Source organism: Somniosus microcephalus, chromosome 2 (genome assembly GCF_052327205.1).
Source record: "Somniosus microcephalus isolate GS21.2 chromosome 2, FLI_Smic_1.0, whole genome shotgun sequence".
NCBI lineage: Eukaryota > Metazoa > Chordata > Chondrichthyes > Squaliformes > Somniosidae > Somniosus > Somniosus microcephalus.
In genome coordinates, this window is record NC_140988.1 from 270,634,657 (window position 1) to 270,650,568 (window position 15,912).

Below are 15,912 nucleotides of genomic sequence, written 5' to 3' on the forward strand. Positions count from 1 at the left end.
GCCCTCAGTGGTGGAATAGGCTGTTGACACTCATTATTTAGGCTCACATAAAGAATATTGAGATACTAGAATGCTGACTTTGCCCATGAAACTGTACCCCAGCACTAATCAGTGCCTTCAGGAGAGGAAGAAAGTGGAAGAAGTTTAAAAAAAAATTAAAAACGATATCCCTGATTTTCCTGTCTGGTTACACTGGTAAACCAGCAGGTGGGGAAGGAAAATTGGGTGAGGAGCCATTCATTGGCTCCCTGCCCCTCAAAGGCACTTCTAACATTTTCTGCTGGAAGTGATGTTGGGCATATTATTGTCTGCTCAAATGTGGGCGAGTGTGTTATAAAGAGAGGCAAATGACAAGAATACATTATATGATGTATTTCCCTTTGCACCCTAGCAGACTGGGCACAAAGGACACCCGTGCATCCCTAACTTTTTTTATGGGTTACTGGGTGGGTGGGGTTGGTGGGTAACTTTAAATGGCCAGCTTCCTTTGGGGAAAAAGGGCAAGATTTAAGATATTTTCCAAATCCTCAGCTGGGACCACAGACCAACTGAGATGGGCATCCCATTGGCATTATAAATAGCCGCAGCGCTGCCTGGAATACATAAATGATCCTGACTCCAGGACATAGGCTGAGGTCAAGGTTGCTACCAAGGGTGGGCAGAAGTCCTGCCCTGCCAAAGTTCTGCCACCATTCTGGCTTCACTGCACTTTCTAGGATAATTAGTTTTGCTGTATTGCTTTAATGATCAACTCTTGTGTGTGGCTTGTACCTTTTTAAAGGACTGTCATCTTCAGGAAAAAGGGCTTGGCAAATCCTTTGTAATTTATTTGTAAAGAGAGCTATAAATTGTGCTGATACGCATCATCGTAACATCATTGGGAAAAAATGACCCACACTCCTTTTCCTTCCTACCCAGTTGTATCCCTTCCCCTTCTCTCCTGAAGGCATTGTTGATGTTTCATTCCACAGGTGCCAGTCACCTTCTGGTACCTTACTTACCCAACTTGGCGGCATCATTCATTTGTGATTCTTAACCGTGAATGTTGGCAGGTTATCTGACAGTGGGGTGGCGGGGGATCATAGCCAAGCCACTGGATATTGATCAGGAAGGGGACCCATGGATGATTCTCTCCTCCTTGGAGCAGGGCACCGGAGGCCAATTGTAAACTCCATACTGCTGCCCTGCCTGAGATCAGCTAGCTCAGCAGGTTTGAACCCTGAACCTTCCTTTCTGATGTGGCTCAGCTACTCACTGGACAAACTTGCTGACCAATCGAGTATGGCTTTTCTGCCTCATTAAACAAGAAAGGTTTTCTAAACACACTGAACGAGGCACCTCTTTGACTTGGTGCCTTTATGTAGTCCTGGTGTAAAGTGTATTTAAAAAACAAATAATTTACACTTACCTTTCCAATCTTCTTCTGGGCCTGCTGCTGCTTGGTGCCCGGATGTTCCTGCTGAGGCCAGCATCGAGTGTCAAACATGCCACTGACCTTTAAAATGACGTTGGGGTCTGAACTATGTCATTAGACTCTGACTTTTGCATTTTACTGAAGCCCTCGCGTGCCTCAGCTCCTCCTTCCTCATACATTTATTTAATATGGATGAGCGCAGAGCTCACTAAAACAACCTGATATTCTGTGTGGGACCTTATCAGCATATTTTTATTATTTAAAACAGGCTCGCCCTGGCCAGCAGTGCAGCCTGCAGTAGGCCCGCAGTTTTCTGTGCTAGGCTGTGTGCTGATTTTGCGACTTGCGCTTCTGTACAGTGAAGCTTCATTCTGCCAATGGAACCTCGGAATTTCGAACCTATGATGTTAATCAAACATCATGAAAAATAAATACTACGAATGATTCAGCTAATGCCCCTTTAGCTGAAGTAGTATTAGACTGTGATAACTATGTTGATCGCAGGTTGTTACATTGACCTAAGAACTGTGGGTTAATATGCTGTATACTAATAGCTTGCATCTCAACCAGTGAGTGACATTCACTGGTGCAATTATAAGTTACCTGTGTAAATTGTGGCTTATTAATGAAGGAAAGCTGTACACATGAGCACCACTCATAAAGCTTGTCTGATTTTTAGTGAGACAATAGTCAAATTGAAAAATATGATTCATAAGAACTCAAGCAATAGAACCCAATAAAAATGTGATTTCTTTTCCCTGTCGCTTCTTTTCCCTGTGATTAACTTTGCTGAACACTTTGTGGATGGCAATGTGCATGTTTTGTGAATTTCTTGTACTCATTATTTCCTGTGCAGAACTGATGCCTGATTTTTCTCTGTTGCAGATAATCATAGGGGAGTTAGTTTCGGTTCATTGGAACTGTTTGTACTCAAACTCCTTTATTAGAAACTCCTATATAGCCTCTGCGTACAAGGCCATTGGGACGTTTGTGTTTGGAGCTGCCGCGAGCCAGTCTCTGACTGACATTGCCAAGTATTCAATTGGTCGCCTTCGGCCTCACTTTCTCGATGTTTGCCAACCCAATTGGGGGAAGATCAACTGCAGTTTGGGTTACATAGACGTATTCACATGTCGGCGTGAGGACCGGCTGGTCAATGAAGCACGGTGAGTCTGAGATAAGCTGAATATGAATTGTCCAACACTCCGACTATAGGGCAGATCTTTTTATCTGTTGCTCATTACATCACAAACATCTTGTGACATAGAGAAGGCAACATTCCACGCTTCCCCAATGTGCTTACCTACATGAGCTACCCTCACCTGGGGTGATGGGAGGGGGCCAGGATTGTAGCGAGAAAAATACATTGTTGGCTGTTCTTCCGCCCCCCAACTCCACCCCTTGTTATTCCTTCATAGGTGCTTATGGGGCTATTTCATCTACAGGGGTTGTGTGCAGTGCTTTGTGTATTAATAATAATGGCCCAGAATTTGCTGGGAGAGGAACAACGAGTTCACGGTGCTCGCTGTTATTTGTGTAAAATAACTCGGCACTTTGTGGTGAGGACGATATATGGCGTGAGTTACGAATCACCACAAACTGCTGGATGATTGCTGCACAAGTTGTTAGCCGAGCAAAAACGGGATCTCTGCATCAACTGAGCAGGAGGCTCGGGATCGGGGGATCGGCCTATCGTGGGGAGGAGGCTCGAGATCAACGTTTGGTGGTTGGCAGATCGTGGGGCAGGAGGCTCGGGATTGGGGGTTGGCAGATCGTGGGGCAGGAGGCTCGGGATCGGGGGTTGGGGGACGGCAGATTGTGGGACAGGAGGCTCGGGATCGGGGGTTGAGGGACGGCAGATCGTGGGGCAGGAGGCTCAGGATCGGGGGTTGGGGAGGGTCGTCCGGTCGCGGCCGCGATCGGCAGAAGTTTAGCTTGAGGACCCGCAGGGGAGCACTCCTGCTCCTCTGGCCCACAAGCCATGCTCTAAAAAGCACTTGCCTTCCGCAGCTAACTGCTCCCGTCTCCATTTAGCTGCTGGGTTTCTTGAGCCCTGGGAAACCAGGCCGGCAACTGTTACATTTAAATCAGGCTCCCAACTGCACTGTGGGAACCTGATTTAAATACAAGACAGGACACAGGCATGCCATGCAACCATACGCGACGGGGTGAGGTCGTGCTTCACAATTTTTAATTTTTAAACCTCCCCCCTGCCCCTCTCCGGCAGATCCTCTCTCTCCCATCGTGGTTGGGGGGGCGTAATATTTACCCAATTGTTACAGGTGACCGTATCCTAATTTGGAAATTATTGCACCTTTAAAGAAACTTGTTCACCACCCAGAAGTTTGATGGATCACTTGGAAAATTGGATTGTCCCCTTTTCACATAGTGTTTTTCATGTGGATCAGGATCCTGAGTCCAGCCCTTTGCTAACTTTTTCTCAATATACTAATACTCTGGACTCCAGGTCCCGTGAGACCAACTACTGTATAATTACCTTAAGTTGGTGTTTACAATAGCAAACTGGTATATTATATAACCCTTAGACCCCAAGTATTTGATGAACGTTGGGTTCAATCTAATGAATTTGTGTTGCTGCCATGGAGTTTTGCCTGCTAAGAGTGCATAGCAGGAGCTCAGGCACAGAGCTCCAGGGCCAGTAGGCTGGTGATAACAGCTGATCGGCTTCTGCAGCATGAGCTGATTTGCTGGTGCGATTGCTGGAGGTGCTCACATACTGCCTTTAGCGATCGCCTCTATGGCTGGGGGCCCAGGGTCAGCATCAGAAGATGTGAGTTGGCTTGCCAATGTAGTCCCTGCAGAGTTAACCTGGCATACACTTGCCAATGCACTTTATACAGTGCTACAGTTAACCTCAGCACCCCTGGGTTAGGAAGGAGAAAATTGCTCAGGTTCCTGTTCCTGATCGTTTCCTGCTGGAAATGTGTATGGGCCGGGCAAGGACAACATCCAGTTGGGCAGTGGTGATGAGGAATGGCCACTTGGCTGAGGTACCAGCACGTGGCCAGCAAATGTGGGATTTCCCCCAGCCTGAGCTTTCAGGAGTGAATCGGTGGAGATTCTGAATAAAAATAAAATAAAACAGAGCCTTATACAATGCTGTTTCTAAACATTATAATCCAGCGATAGCTGTGTTTTTACTGTAGGGATCAGGGATTTGATGTCATTACAATATCTGGTCTCCACAAAGCTTATTTGTTAATACTAAAGGAATTAAGCAATTCAATGAGTTGCCAGAGTTAGGAGATGAGCATAATTGGATGAGCAGTGTATTTGTCTCTAACTAATTTGCTTGACAATGTAACACAATCTTCCCTCCTCCCCACTGATCCCACCATGGTCCCCCATTCCCCCCCGGACTTCTTGACCTTCTCCCCACCCCCACATTCCTGATCTTCTTCCCGCCCCGAGTTCCTAACGTTCTCCCTCCCCTCCCCTTCCCCCCCACCCCGCTGCGAGTTCCTGACCTTCTCCCGGATTGAGTGCGCATGGGCAAGGGGGCCAGAACACCGTGCAAATCATCACTCCAAAATAGCACTGCCTTGTTGAAACGTCAGCACTAACTGTTGAGAAACAACTTCTTGTGACAGGTCTCTTTGTTGCTCTAATAAAGAATATGAAACATTTGACAGAAGGAAGAAACCTATTTAGTTACATTTAAAAAGTTAGTATTATTATTTATTCTCCTCTTAAGGGAATGTTTTCCCACAAGGAATAGAAAGGTAGGTCCTTTGTTTTTGATGGAACCCATTATATAAGAGTTTCAGGCATTGTGTTACCTGATTTATTGGGCTTAATCCCTTAGCTGGTATCTACACACATTGCAATATCCAATGCCGGCTGCTGCAGCCAGCTACTGAACAGTCTCTGGTTGTGGCTTTATATAGTTCAGCCAGAAAGCCGTGTTGTTCTTCAGTAAAGCCTTGCCAACTCATCCTGTGTCCTCTGATGAGTTGAAGTAAGCTGCATGCTTATGTTCTGAAGTCAAACCCTGAGTAGAGTTACACTTTTATCAACCTTTGCCAAATTGCAGAATATAAGTTTAGAAAGTAAAGGTTATTTCCATACAATCTGGACATTGTATTTGATCTGACTGTAGAATCTCCTGGTGTATCTGCAGATGGACAGTAGATCAGTAGAAATAATGACTGACAGTTACAGTGGAAAGTTACATCTTAATCAGTGTTGTGTTTTAATGGGTTAAGAAAAAAATTATTTGCTTTGGTGATTTAAATTTTTTGTTTATTTTCTTCTAAATATCTTTGCCAATTCTGTGGTGTAACTGGCTCTGGGAGATGAATTGGATACCCTGTGGTTTTTCCTTATTCCTTTCCCCTTTGAGAAGGTGCCTGCATAATCCCTGAACAGCTGAAGTTGAGATCAGGAGCTGACTGTATTTGGAGAAGCTGAGCGATAGTACACATGGTACAGTGTGTTAGCAAGGTTGTTTGGTGATACATATCCAGTTGGATACCGTTCTCATCTTCAGGCACTTTTGTTTCTTTCTAAAACTACCAAGCACTACCATTTCACCCAATCTGACACCAGCGCTATCCTTAGTGAGAACCCAATATGAATACCTTGCAGTGTAGATGTTATGAATTTGCTCTCCCAGCACAGAATTAATGGATGGAAAAGCCTGCTGGACACACAGGCCAGAATTTTTGGGGGAGGTCAGCAGGGGCATTTGGAGGCGGGTTGGCTGGGAAAATGTTTTTTTTTGACAGCAGGTAGGTAACTGGCCGTCAACCCGCATCCGCAGTATTTTGCTTTTGTGCTAACTTGGGTATCACAAGCATTCACTTCTAAGCTGCTTTTAAGTCCCAGACAGCGCTATGCAAATTAATTTTAAAAATGTTTTATACTAACCAGCTGACATATCTTTTAACCAGAAATATTCAGTTGTTAAATAAATTCTAATTTACATGTTCTTACTGCTTCTGCAGACAATATACCCTATTGTGAATTCTATCTCAATTTGTGGAAAATCTGTATAAATATTCCTTGATCCCCAAAGTTTATCCAGCAGAAACTACAATATCCAGCCATCCTCATGCCTCATGGTCTGCTGTCCGCTACAGACAGTGGAGTTGATCTTGACTTTGTGAGGTAGTATAGAAAGGGTGACTTCAATGGAAATAAAAATGGAGAGATGTGAAACGAGCTGCCGCCTCACTAACTTGGCACAAAACCAAGATCTACCCCAGAATCTCTGCCACTATCCCCAGCATTGGAGGACTGTTGTATCCCATGGAATAGTTGATCATTTAAGGACCAAATAACAGAATTTGATCCCCAAAACACAAGTAAAAATCTTGAATTCCATGTAATAAAAATAGAATGTGACTTATTTCTGATCAATCAGTCTGTACCTATCTTTATAATCTCCAGTACTGCACCAATCAGATCTTTTGGAAGGAATTACATGACTCGGGCTCAAATGTCTTTATCCTCAATTTTCTTCCTTCTCTTCGATGAAAAGTTTTAAAACTGGTACAACAATTCAGACATATAGAAGATACTCATTTTCTATACAGTTTCATTCAGAAAAACAAGCACGTGAACTCCGCTTCACTTGACTAGTATTGGGGTAGGTTTGTAGAGGGAAATTGGGTGTGTGGAGGATAACCATTCAAAAATGAGAAATATTTTAGTGAAGATGAGTACCCTGCCCCTCATTATTATCCTCTACATGCCATGGGTAATTGTCCCAAAGTAGCTCCTGTTCAGAAGGAAGATCGGCTGTAAGGATCCACAGCCTGGCCACCCCTTGTGAGTTGCACTAGATTCCTTGGTGTGTAGGGGATAGCTTTTGCGAAATGAGGAATATTATATCCATAGATGATTAATCTATGAGTAAACAGTGGAAAATTCAGGGGTATCTGCTTTTGGCTTTCATTGTAGAATGAGTATCTGCTTACAAGAGAACCCAGAGGCAGCTCAGGGAAAAGACAAGGATCCTCAAATTCCCGTGGCTGGAGAGAGTAGGGCGCATCACCTACCAGTTCTGCCAGATTTCTGCCAAGTTTAAATTCCACCTTGAGTTCTGACTGGGGTGAGGAGTGGGCGAGTATTCTGCCCACAACCCCTTCCACCCCCCCCCCTCCCACTAAGGGAGCTGTCCAAGAGATGTCCCAATCTACCCCAGGAATCCTGTCAGTTATGCTCTTTGGAGGCCTCGCCTGAGGTTTTGCTGGTTGACAGCTGGCGAGAATTGCATCAAGTCCCTTGGAAAGGCCACAGAAGATTCAGTGACAAATAATTTATTTAAAGCTGAAGATTACATCCCTCGGAAGGGCCTCAGGAGCCTCTTAGTGGACCAGCCTGGCACTATGCTGCTTTCAAGTGACACATTGTGACGGGCACGTCTGAAGAACCATTATAGGCCCAGCCCACTCACCCTGACCACTTATATGAACCCATCCTTGGGATTTGTTGTAGGGAGAGGGGTCTGCATAGTCCTTCCTGGGTGGATGGGAGTTCTGCTCCGCTGCACTTGGAGTAGCAGAATGGAACTCCCAATCTTTCAGTCTCAAGTTATTTGATGCATCGTGTTCTTGATTTATACACCATCTGTAAACCAATAAAGATTCAAACCTCATCAGAAATGATGTGTCAGTTATTGTAATATATTCAAGGTGCTTCAAATGTAGTTAATGTTTATAGAAACTGCATGGAATTCATTCTGAAAAATAATGGTTGGTAATGACTGGATTGGACCAGCTGAACAAGAGACTTTTAAAGTAGTTGTCTTGGGATAGTGTAATAACATCTATTAAAATATAACCCAATCACTGAAGACAAAAAAGGTGTTAAAGACATTTCATCAACTCTTGTGATAGGCAATATAATTATTTCTTGTGAAATAACACAAGTTTTATACCTGTCAATCTTAACCTGAAATTTTTTCAAACTATCTATTTAAATTCTCATGTATATTTTCAAACGTTGATCGATGCGTGTCAAAGCAGTGACTGGTTTTACAATCTGAATGGTTGTGTCTGAAAGATCCAGTTTTGTTTCTGACAGTGGCACTTGCTGTGAGGATGGTAATGACATTGTATTCTTTATCCCTCTAGGCTCTCCTTTTTCTCTGGCCATTCATCCTTCTCTATGTATTGCATGATGTTCCTCGCAGTAAGTATTTTGGCATTTTTATTGGTATGGACACATATTTGCAGTACACTGCACAGCACATTGTCCTGCAATTTGCCTCATCAGCAGTGCCCTTCAAATCTGTGAGTGAGTTGAGATGATGACTAACTTGCAGATTGATTTGGCTCCATGCAGCTGAATGTAAGTGTGGGGGAGGGTTTTGTTTGCAGCCATGTTAAAACTGAAGGGTGGAGAAAGGGAGGAGACAGGAATCACTAGTGATTGGAACCTTTCATATTAAATGCGGGCTGTCTGATTAATTGAGCTGGAGGTTGGCTCAATTGGACACATTTTTGTAACGTTTTGCCATTTTTTAAGTTGTCCAAGCTTCAAATAGCACATTGTAGACACACAGAACTTCTTCCAAGATCCACAAACTGTGTCGGAAGAGGTAGACAACCGTCACTGAGCAACAGTGGAATTTTAAACATTTTAATTCACCATGAGGTGGGTGGCCTCCAGATTGGGACCATTTCCTTCCCTGCATTTCTCAGATCTCTGGTCAGACCAACAAAATTTAAAGTGATTTCTGGTCCTTTCTTTTTCTGCTTGCTATGTCAGTGAGTTGTTCAATGGCACCTTGGTAATCTTGCACCATTACATCAAAACGCAAAGTGCAAATAACAGTTTTACAATGTAGTTGTTGGATCTGCGAAAGGTTGCTTTCTCTTCCACAACTGAAAAGGAAGTGAAAGGAGGTTAGTAACACACTGGACACTGCACCAAAATTGCTATCACTTGCTATCCCACTGGACTAATTGTTTGTAATGAATGAAAATCATTTTGTGATAAAATAACACTGATACTAGACAACATGCTTCTTATTTCATTTTTATATTCACTCAATGGCATGTTTCACTCAACGGCATGTTATATTGTAAACAACAACAACTTGTATTTATATAGCGCCTTTAATGTAGTAAAACATCCCAAGGCTCGGCACAGGAGTATTATAAGACAAAAAATGTGACAGGTTTGCGTTTTTTTTTAAATTGATGAAGGGTTACTGCCCACCATGCAGAACACCACTCGGAATGCAAGTAATGATAGAGAAGACAATATAAATCAAGAAATAGTGATTAGCAGACACCAAGTTTAGATTTTAAAATCCTGAAGATTGTAGGAGGAGAGCAAGACAGGGAAGGAATTCCACGGTTTTAAGGTCCTCAGAAAGGATGACTAAGAACAGGAGACTGCAATGAGTCTTCATTGCATAACAGTGTGGACATAGGGGGAGAAATAACATGTAGGATGGTGGCCACCCACCTTGTAGGATGATAGCTTGGAAGGAATAAATTCTGAGAAACACTGTCCAAAGTAGCATTGATAAAATAAACAGATAAGAAAATTTGTAACAGAGAGAGGTTGTAGCATAGAGGTTTGAGAGGATTGCCCATCAGACAAGTATTTTTCTTGTATTCTGTCAGGGGGTATGAGGGAGGTGATGGAAGAACTTTCCAAATATGGGAATAATGTTGACGTCTTGGAGGGATGTGAGCTTCAAAGAGACTTAAGAATTGTTGAGGGGAAAAGGAATTTTTGGCACAAGGCAAAAACTGAGCTTGTTGGGGCCAGGTTTAGCATTGGAGGTGATTTCAGTTCCATTAGAGTGCAAGGCATGAAAAAACAAGGTCAACATTACCACTCTTCATCAATGTTCCCTGTGAGCTGCACTTTGTTCTGCGCACTGTTTATTTTAATGTGCAGTCCCTTTAAATTTGTGCGCATGTGCGGTATTTACAATGTAAAAGTTGGTGAGCGGCCTGTGCGAAACCTTTTCAGATTACTGCGCGGCCGAACGTGCGCACCTTAGCGGGAACATTGCTCTTCATACTGTTTGACTCCATGACTATCGCTATGCTGTTTGGCTGCCTGTTGAGTTTTAATGAACTAGAAGCTCTAGATCAACACCAGAAAGGCAATTTGCCTCCTGTTCAACTCTCACTAGAACTTTTCATCTGAGGCACCATTTTCACACACATTCCCACTCACTCCAGCTGCACAACCTCAGTGTCCTGTTTAGCCTTGAACTGAGTATCAAAGCCCACATTTGGTCCATTACCAGGATCATGGACTTCCACCTCCATAACATTGCCTGTGTACATCCCAACACACCCTCACTGACATTAAAATCGTGACCCATGCTTTCACCATCATAGTGCCTGATTTCTCTAAAGCCCTGCTCACCAGCCTTCCAATCCCTACCCTACAAAAACTCCATCTCATCCATAATTCTGCTGATTCCTATCTGCGTTAATTCCCACATATCAACCATCTCGGTCCTGGCTAACCTCTATTGGCTCCCCATTTTCCAGTGCATTGACTTTAAAATCCTCATTCTTTACAATTCTCATGGCTTTGCTGCATCCTATCTCTGCAATTATATTTATTCTCATTCACTATTCCTCTAATTCTTGTCCAATGAGTGTTCCTCCACTCCATCAATCACCATACCCTTATACTCAGGAACTCTCTTACTAAAGCCCTCCACTTCGCCATTTTCCTTTCCACTTTCAAAAGCCCTGTCAAAACTAACTTCTTTGGCCACACCTTCAATTCCCTCACTTCTGCTCCATGCCCTCCAAGGCATTGTAATGTGCATTGCGACATTTGTTACATGAAGGAGACAGTATAAGTGTAAGTTGTTGTTTGAAGAATTGAAGGAATCATAAGATGCAGTGATTCAGCCATTTCATTTCAAGAAGACTGGAGATTTTGAGCACTGAGTGTATGTGATCTGAAGGAATTTGATGAATGTAGAGAGAGTGCAGTCATCACCAAGGACTAGGTGATGGCAGATGATGAGTGGAGGAGATCACTGATAAAAGCAGAGGGAGAGGCCAGTGGAATTTACAATGAAATAAACAGCAATGCTTTTATAACATATAGTGACTTTGGTATCTAATAATATTAGGGCAGTTTTTCTATACTGGAGTGCACAAACGTCATTAAAGGGCACAAAAATATGCTAATTAAGAGGGGGCTTCCTTTCTCCCACATTTTTCAACCACTACATCTCTCTGCTGAGCTGTATATAATGTACGTACTTCCAAAATTACATCTTGGTTTTTACAACTTATCTTCTTAAAGTTGTATGTCCCCTGATTTTGTAAGTGACAATGAAAGTGTATTTTTTGCTTTTTCTTAAGTGCATTTTTTGGATCACTTCAATTTATTGTTGATTTTTTTTCGTAAACACCAATTTTTCAAGGTAGTTGCTCTTAATGGAAAACAGGCCCCATTGCATAGGCGAGAATTCGTTTCGGAGCAAGGAGCTAGGAGGTGGAATTCTACAGCTTGAGTAGACGCAGCACTGCCTGGATTGGAAGGGTGCTCACTCATACCAAAGAGGATGTCACTTGAGGGAATTAACTGTGTGGAACTTGGATTTTGTGAACACTGAGTTAAGCTGTAAAGGAAGTGCTAGAAATAACACTCCGTTGCTAACTGTAGATGTTTACAGCACAGAAAGAAGCCATTTGGCCCATCATGTCTGCTCCAGCTCTTTGCTCGACCAATCCAAAAGTAATTCCACTGCACTGTAACTCTCTGCTTCAAATATTTCTTTAAGATGCAATGGCACTCATTGTGGTAAAATATTCCATGCCCCAAACCACTGTTGATAAAAGATATTGGCCTAGAAATTCGGTTGGCTTTGCGCCCAGTTTTCGCCCAAAGAGGGCTTTTGCGCCAATAGAGGAGTTCGCGCTGATATTCAGCGCTGCGGTAATGGCGGCGGTAGCCGGTAGCGCTGCGCCGGCACCGATGACGTCATCGGTGTGCGCAGTGCCCCGGTTCCGCCCTGATGCCGGCCCGAATCCCATATTCAGTTGCCGCCGCCTCCTCCGTGGCAGCCGCTACTTACATCCGGAGACCAGGGCCTTACTGCAGCCTTAGTGGGGCGCATAAAGGTGGAGGTGCGGCCGGCCGCTTTTTCGGCGGCCGCCTGCCCGCACCTCCTTCCCCGGCCTCCTCCACCACCCCCCCCGCGGCATTGCCGGTTGCTTTCCGCGAGCCCGGCACTTCTCCATGGTGCCGGGCTCATTTGCCGGCACGATCCAGCGGCAATCTCCCCGTTGCAGCCACCTCCACCTTAAGAGAAGGAGGAGGCCTGCAGTACCGCAGCCTGCCGCACCGCATCGGGTGGCGCAGCGGCGCCTACAGCACTGAAATTCAGTTTCAGCGCCCCAAGCGGGGGCGGCCACACCCTGGAATAGCGCCCGGTTCCGACTTGGGGCGCAAAAACTGAATTCCTGACGGTCGCAAATGGCTCCCCGCCCAGCGCTAACTTTTGGGCGCAAACCAGCTGGCGGGCCCAAACTGAATTTCTAGGCCATTATTCCTAACCTCTTGCCTCACTCTCTTAATGATAATTTTAAATCGAGGCTTCCTCCTTCAGCTAGAATTGCATAGCACTTTTTTTGATGGTTCAATGAGATAGTGATTGGCTGAGGGAAGATTTTGTACTTTTGCAGTGCAGGACCTATCCTCCTTCACTCAAAGTAGCTTATTCCTAATGCATTATCGAGTAACCTAGTCCATCAAGACTAAGATTTAAACTTGGCCTTTTTGAATGGTAGTTCAGAACTCTTGCACTAATGTTGGCATGAAATGGCCTCAAATGTGTGGAGTGTTCGTATGATGTTTTTAAGAATACAATTTTGTTTTGGTTTATGTGTACAATACATTTTAGTTTTACTGTGTCTGATCTCACAAACAGTAGTATCCTTTTCTTCGTGGAGGTGAACTAGGAAAAAGGAACATTTCAATTGACAATGTCAATTACGCAGGAAAGGCTTCCCTCTATATTTTAGTGCCTGGCCTCCATTTGTTCAAATATTTGATTTTTTAAAGAATCAACTGCATTAATAGGTTTCCCTAGCACATGACAATTAGAGAAATTACTACAGACATTGCAATGATGGTGTAAGTGCCCTTTGGAAAAGACATGAAAGAATGTCCTTTGCAGAAGAATATCTATGTTAAGTATTTATAGAAATACGGGTTACCAGTTAATCTATTGAGAATGCTCCAAGTTAAGATCCTTTTTCTGACTGTTCTACATTGTTTAAAATTCTGATTGTAGCATGCTGTTATTGAAAGCTGCATGTGAGAATAAGTACAGTGGAGCGTCTCCACTGGTCCTTGCAATGGGTCACCCAGAAATCTCTATTCAGTTCATGTTTTTTCCTTTGAAGTTCAAGCACATTCCTGGAAATTGTTATTACCCATTAGCATTGATTGCATTAGGTGACAACAGAATAACAAGTGTGACTTACCCCATAATAACGGCCCTACTCCTAAAGTATATTTTACAATGGATTGCCATTTGTTTAGCAATCGTGGAACAAAGGGCTGTCTGCAACAGCATTTCATTCACAGGAAGTGGAGTACAGTATTTCTTGACATCCCACTCCGCAAACAACACCCCCAGAAGTGTGTGATTGTGATAAAAAGAGTATAGGTACTCCATTCTAAATTGGCAAATTAATACTACCACTGTGACTGATAAATTTAATAATGGCTTCATCATATAACTGATTTTCTCCCATGGACATAACCATTTCACTGCATTACCTCAATTAAATATACATTTTTGAATTAGTTTTATGACTAAAATGTACCACCATTAATAAACCATGCTTGACTCAACCACTAAACAATTTTAGTTTCACAATGGTGGAGTGAGAACATAAAACTAGTACAAGGAATCTGTGAACATGTCAGTGAAGTGGATTGCAACTCCGTGTTGACGACAGCAGCTGTACAATGCAGCATTTTTGCCAGTCAGTGGCCCAGATAGTAGCAAATGCAGTATTTTTCTTGTTTTAATTTGGAGAGTGAGGGAAATGGTGGTTTATCAAATTACAGGGACTAACATGTTGATTAAACTCAGAAAAATAGTCTGTGATATCTAATATAATTTGACCTCTCCCACAATTTTGCAAATAAATTTGTTCTTTATCCCTGCTGCCTTTCGGTACCTTGTCCGAATGTTAGTTCTTAATGTGTGATTGACGAGTTGATGGTGGAGGGCATCAAAGCAATTCCCAATCCTGTCCTCATCTGACACCCACACAATAGGAACCCTGTGATTTTTTTTCTTAACCTACTGCAGTGAAACCGAGACAGATTGAAGAATGCTAGCTGAGATTAGGTAACAACACAGACCGAGCAGCTCCTTGCTCTGTATGTCTTGGAGCCAAACTAGGCAGTTTGTTTACTAACTGATCTATCAGATGAGCTGTATTTCAACAGACATCTATCTGGTGCAGCAGGCATTACCATTTATAAATAATATATTAAAAATCGTACATCTACACACCCTTCCTGTTCATTTTTTACAGTATAAATTCCTATGTCTATATTTATAATGGAAATTGCCGAAGTAAGCTTGTTTGTGACTTACAAATCAGCAGGAGCAGTTGATCAAGAGTTATACGGTCACATGCAAAGACTGAACACTGGTGTGACTTAGGCTCCTCCATTAATGTTAATTTCCCCGTTCTCCAAAGGAATGTAATGGCATAGCACATTTTCTAATGGATGTTTTATTATACACTCAGACAGTAATTCAGTTTCCAATAACAAACAGCGTTTTGATTAAACTCCCTGACATTTCAAGTGTTTGGAAGACACAGATGTGACTAATCAACATTGCTGAATGCTGGCCAGAAGGAAATCAACTCCTTCAGATATTATAGTTTCATCGTCAGCAAAAAAATCTTAAGAGCGTTGAGAGAGATGACAATAATCAGATTTATTCAAGCTGCAGTTGTGCTGTTAAAGCTCAGTGCAAGTATAAGCTGATTACCAGAACCAACTTCTGCATCCAGATGTTCAATGGCGTTGCTTGTGGAGAAGAACAAGCTGTTAATGCACAAACAGAAAAACCTCAAACCTTTGAGCATCAGAAAAATCCCCATCTCCATTACCATGTGCCGAATGCCCTCCTTCGGTGCTGTATGATTCAAAGGGGGCAATTTAAGTTCCAGCAGTTTCTGTTCATTCTTAAATTTAACATGTCAGCTCAGCAATTTAAAAATGCTTTACTAAATTTTAAAACAAACTTCTGCCATTCTCATGGGAGTTGGAGCCTTTAGAAAATACGAAAACTCTATGGGGGAGAAATTCACCTGGTTTGCGCCTCCCGTTAGCGCGGGGGGGGGGGGGGGGTGGCGGTATTCTGATATTCGCTTCCGCCCCCTGCTGCATCGCTGGGCGTCAACAACGGCAGCAGCAGGAGGCGTTGTCACCTCGGTTGGCCACTTGGGGAGTAATATTTAAAGGCAGTGGTGGTCAGGTAGAGCAAACTTTATTCT

At 43.2% G+C, this 15,912-nt stretch overlaps 1 protein-coding gene across 6 annotated transcripts in view; it reads left to right on the forward strand.

The window, feature by feature from the left end:
* plpp1a (phospholipid phosphatase 1a) overlaps positions 1–15,912 on the forward strand; it is a 139,905-nt gene that overhangs the window by 105,832 nt on the left and 18,161 nt on the right. For all 6 annotated transcript variants that reach the window (XM_085972116.1, XM_085972156.1, XM_085972127.1 and 3 more), the window contains 2 exons: positions 2,300–2,580; positions 8,515–8,572. In XM_085972116.1, the coding sequence (XP_085828242.1) occupies positions 2,300–2,580; positions 8,515–8,572 (339 nt within the window). The remainder of the gene's footprint in view (positions 1–2,299; positions 2,581–8,514; positions 8,573–15,912) is intronic.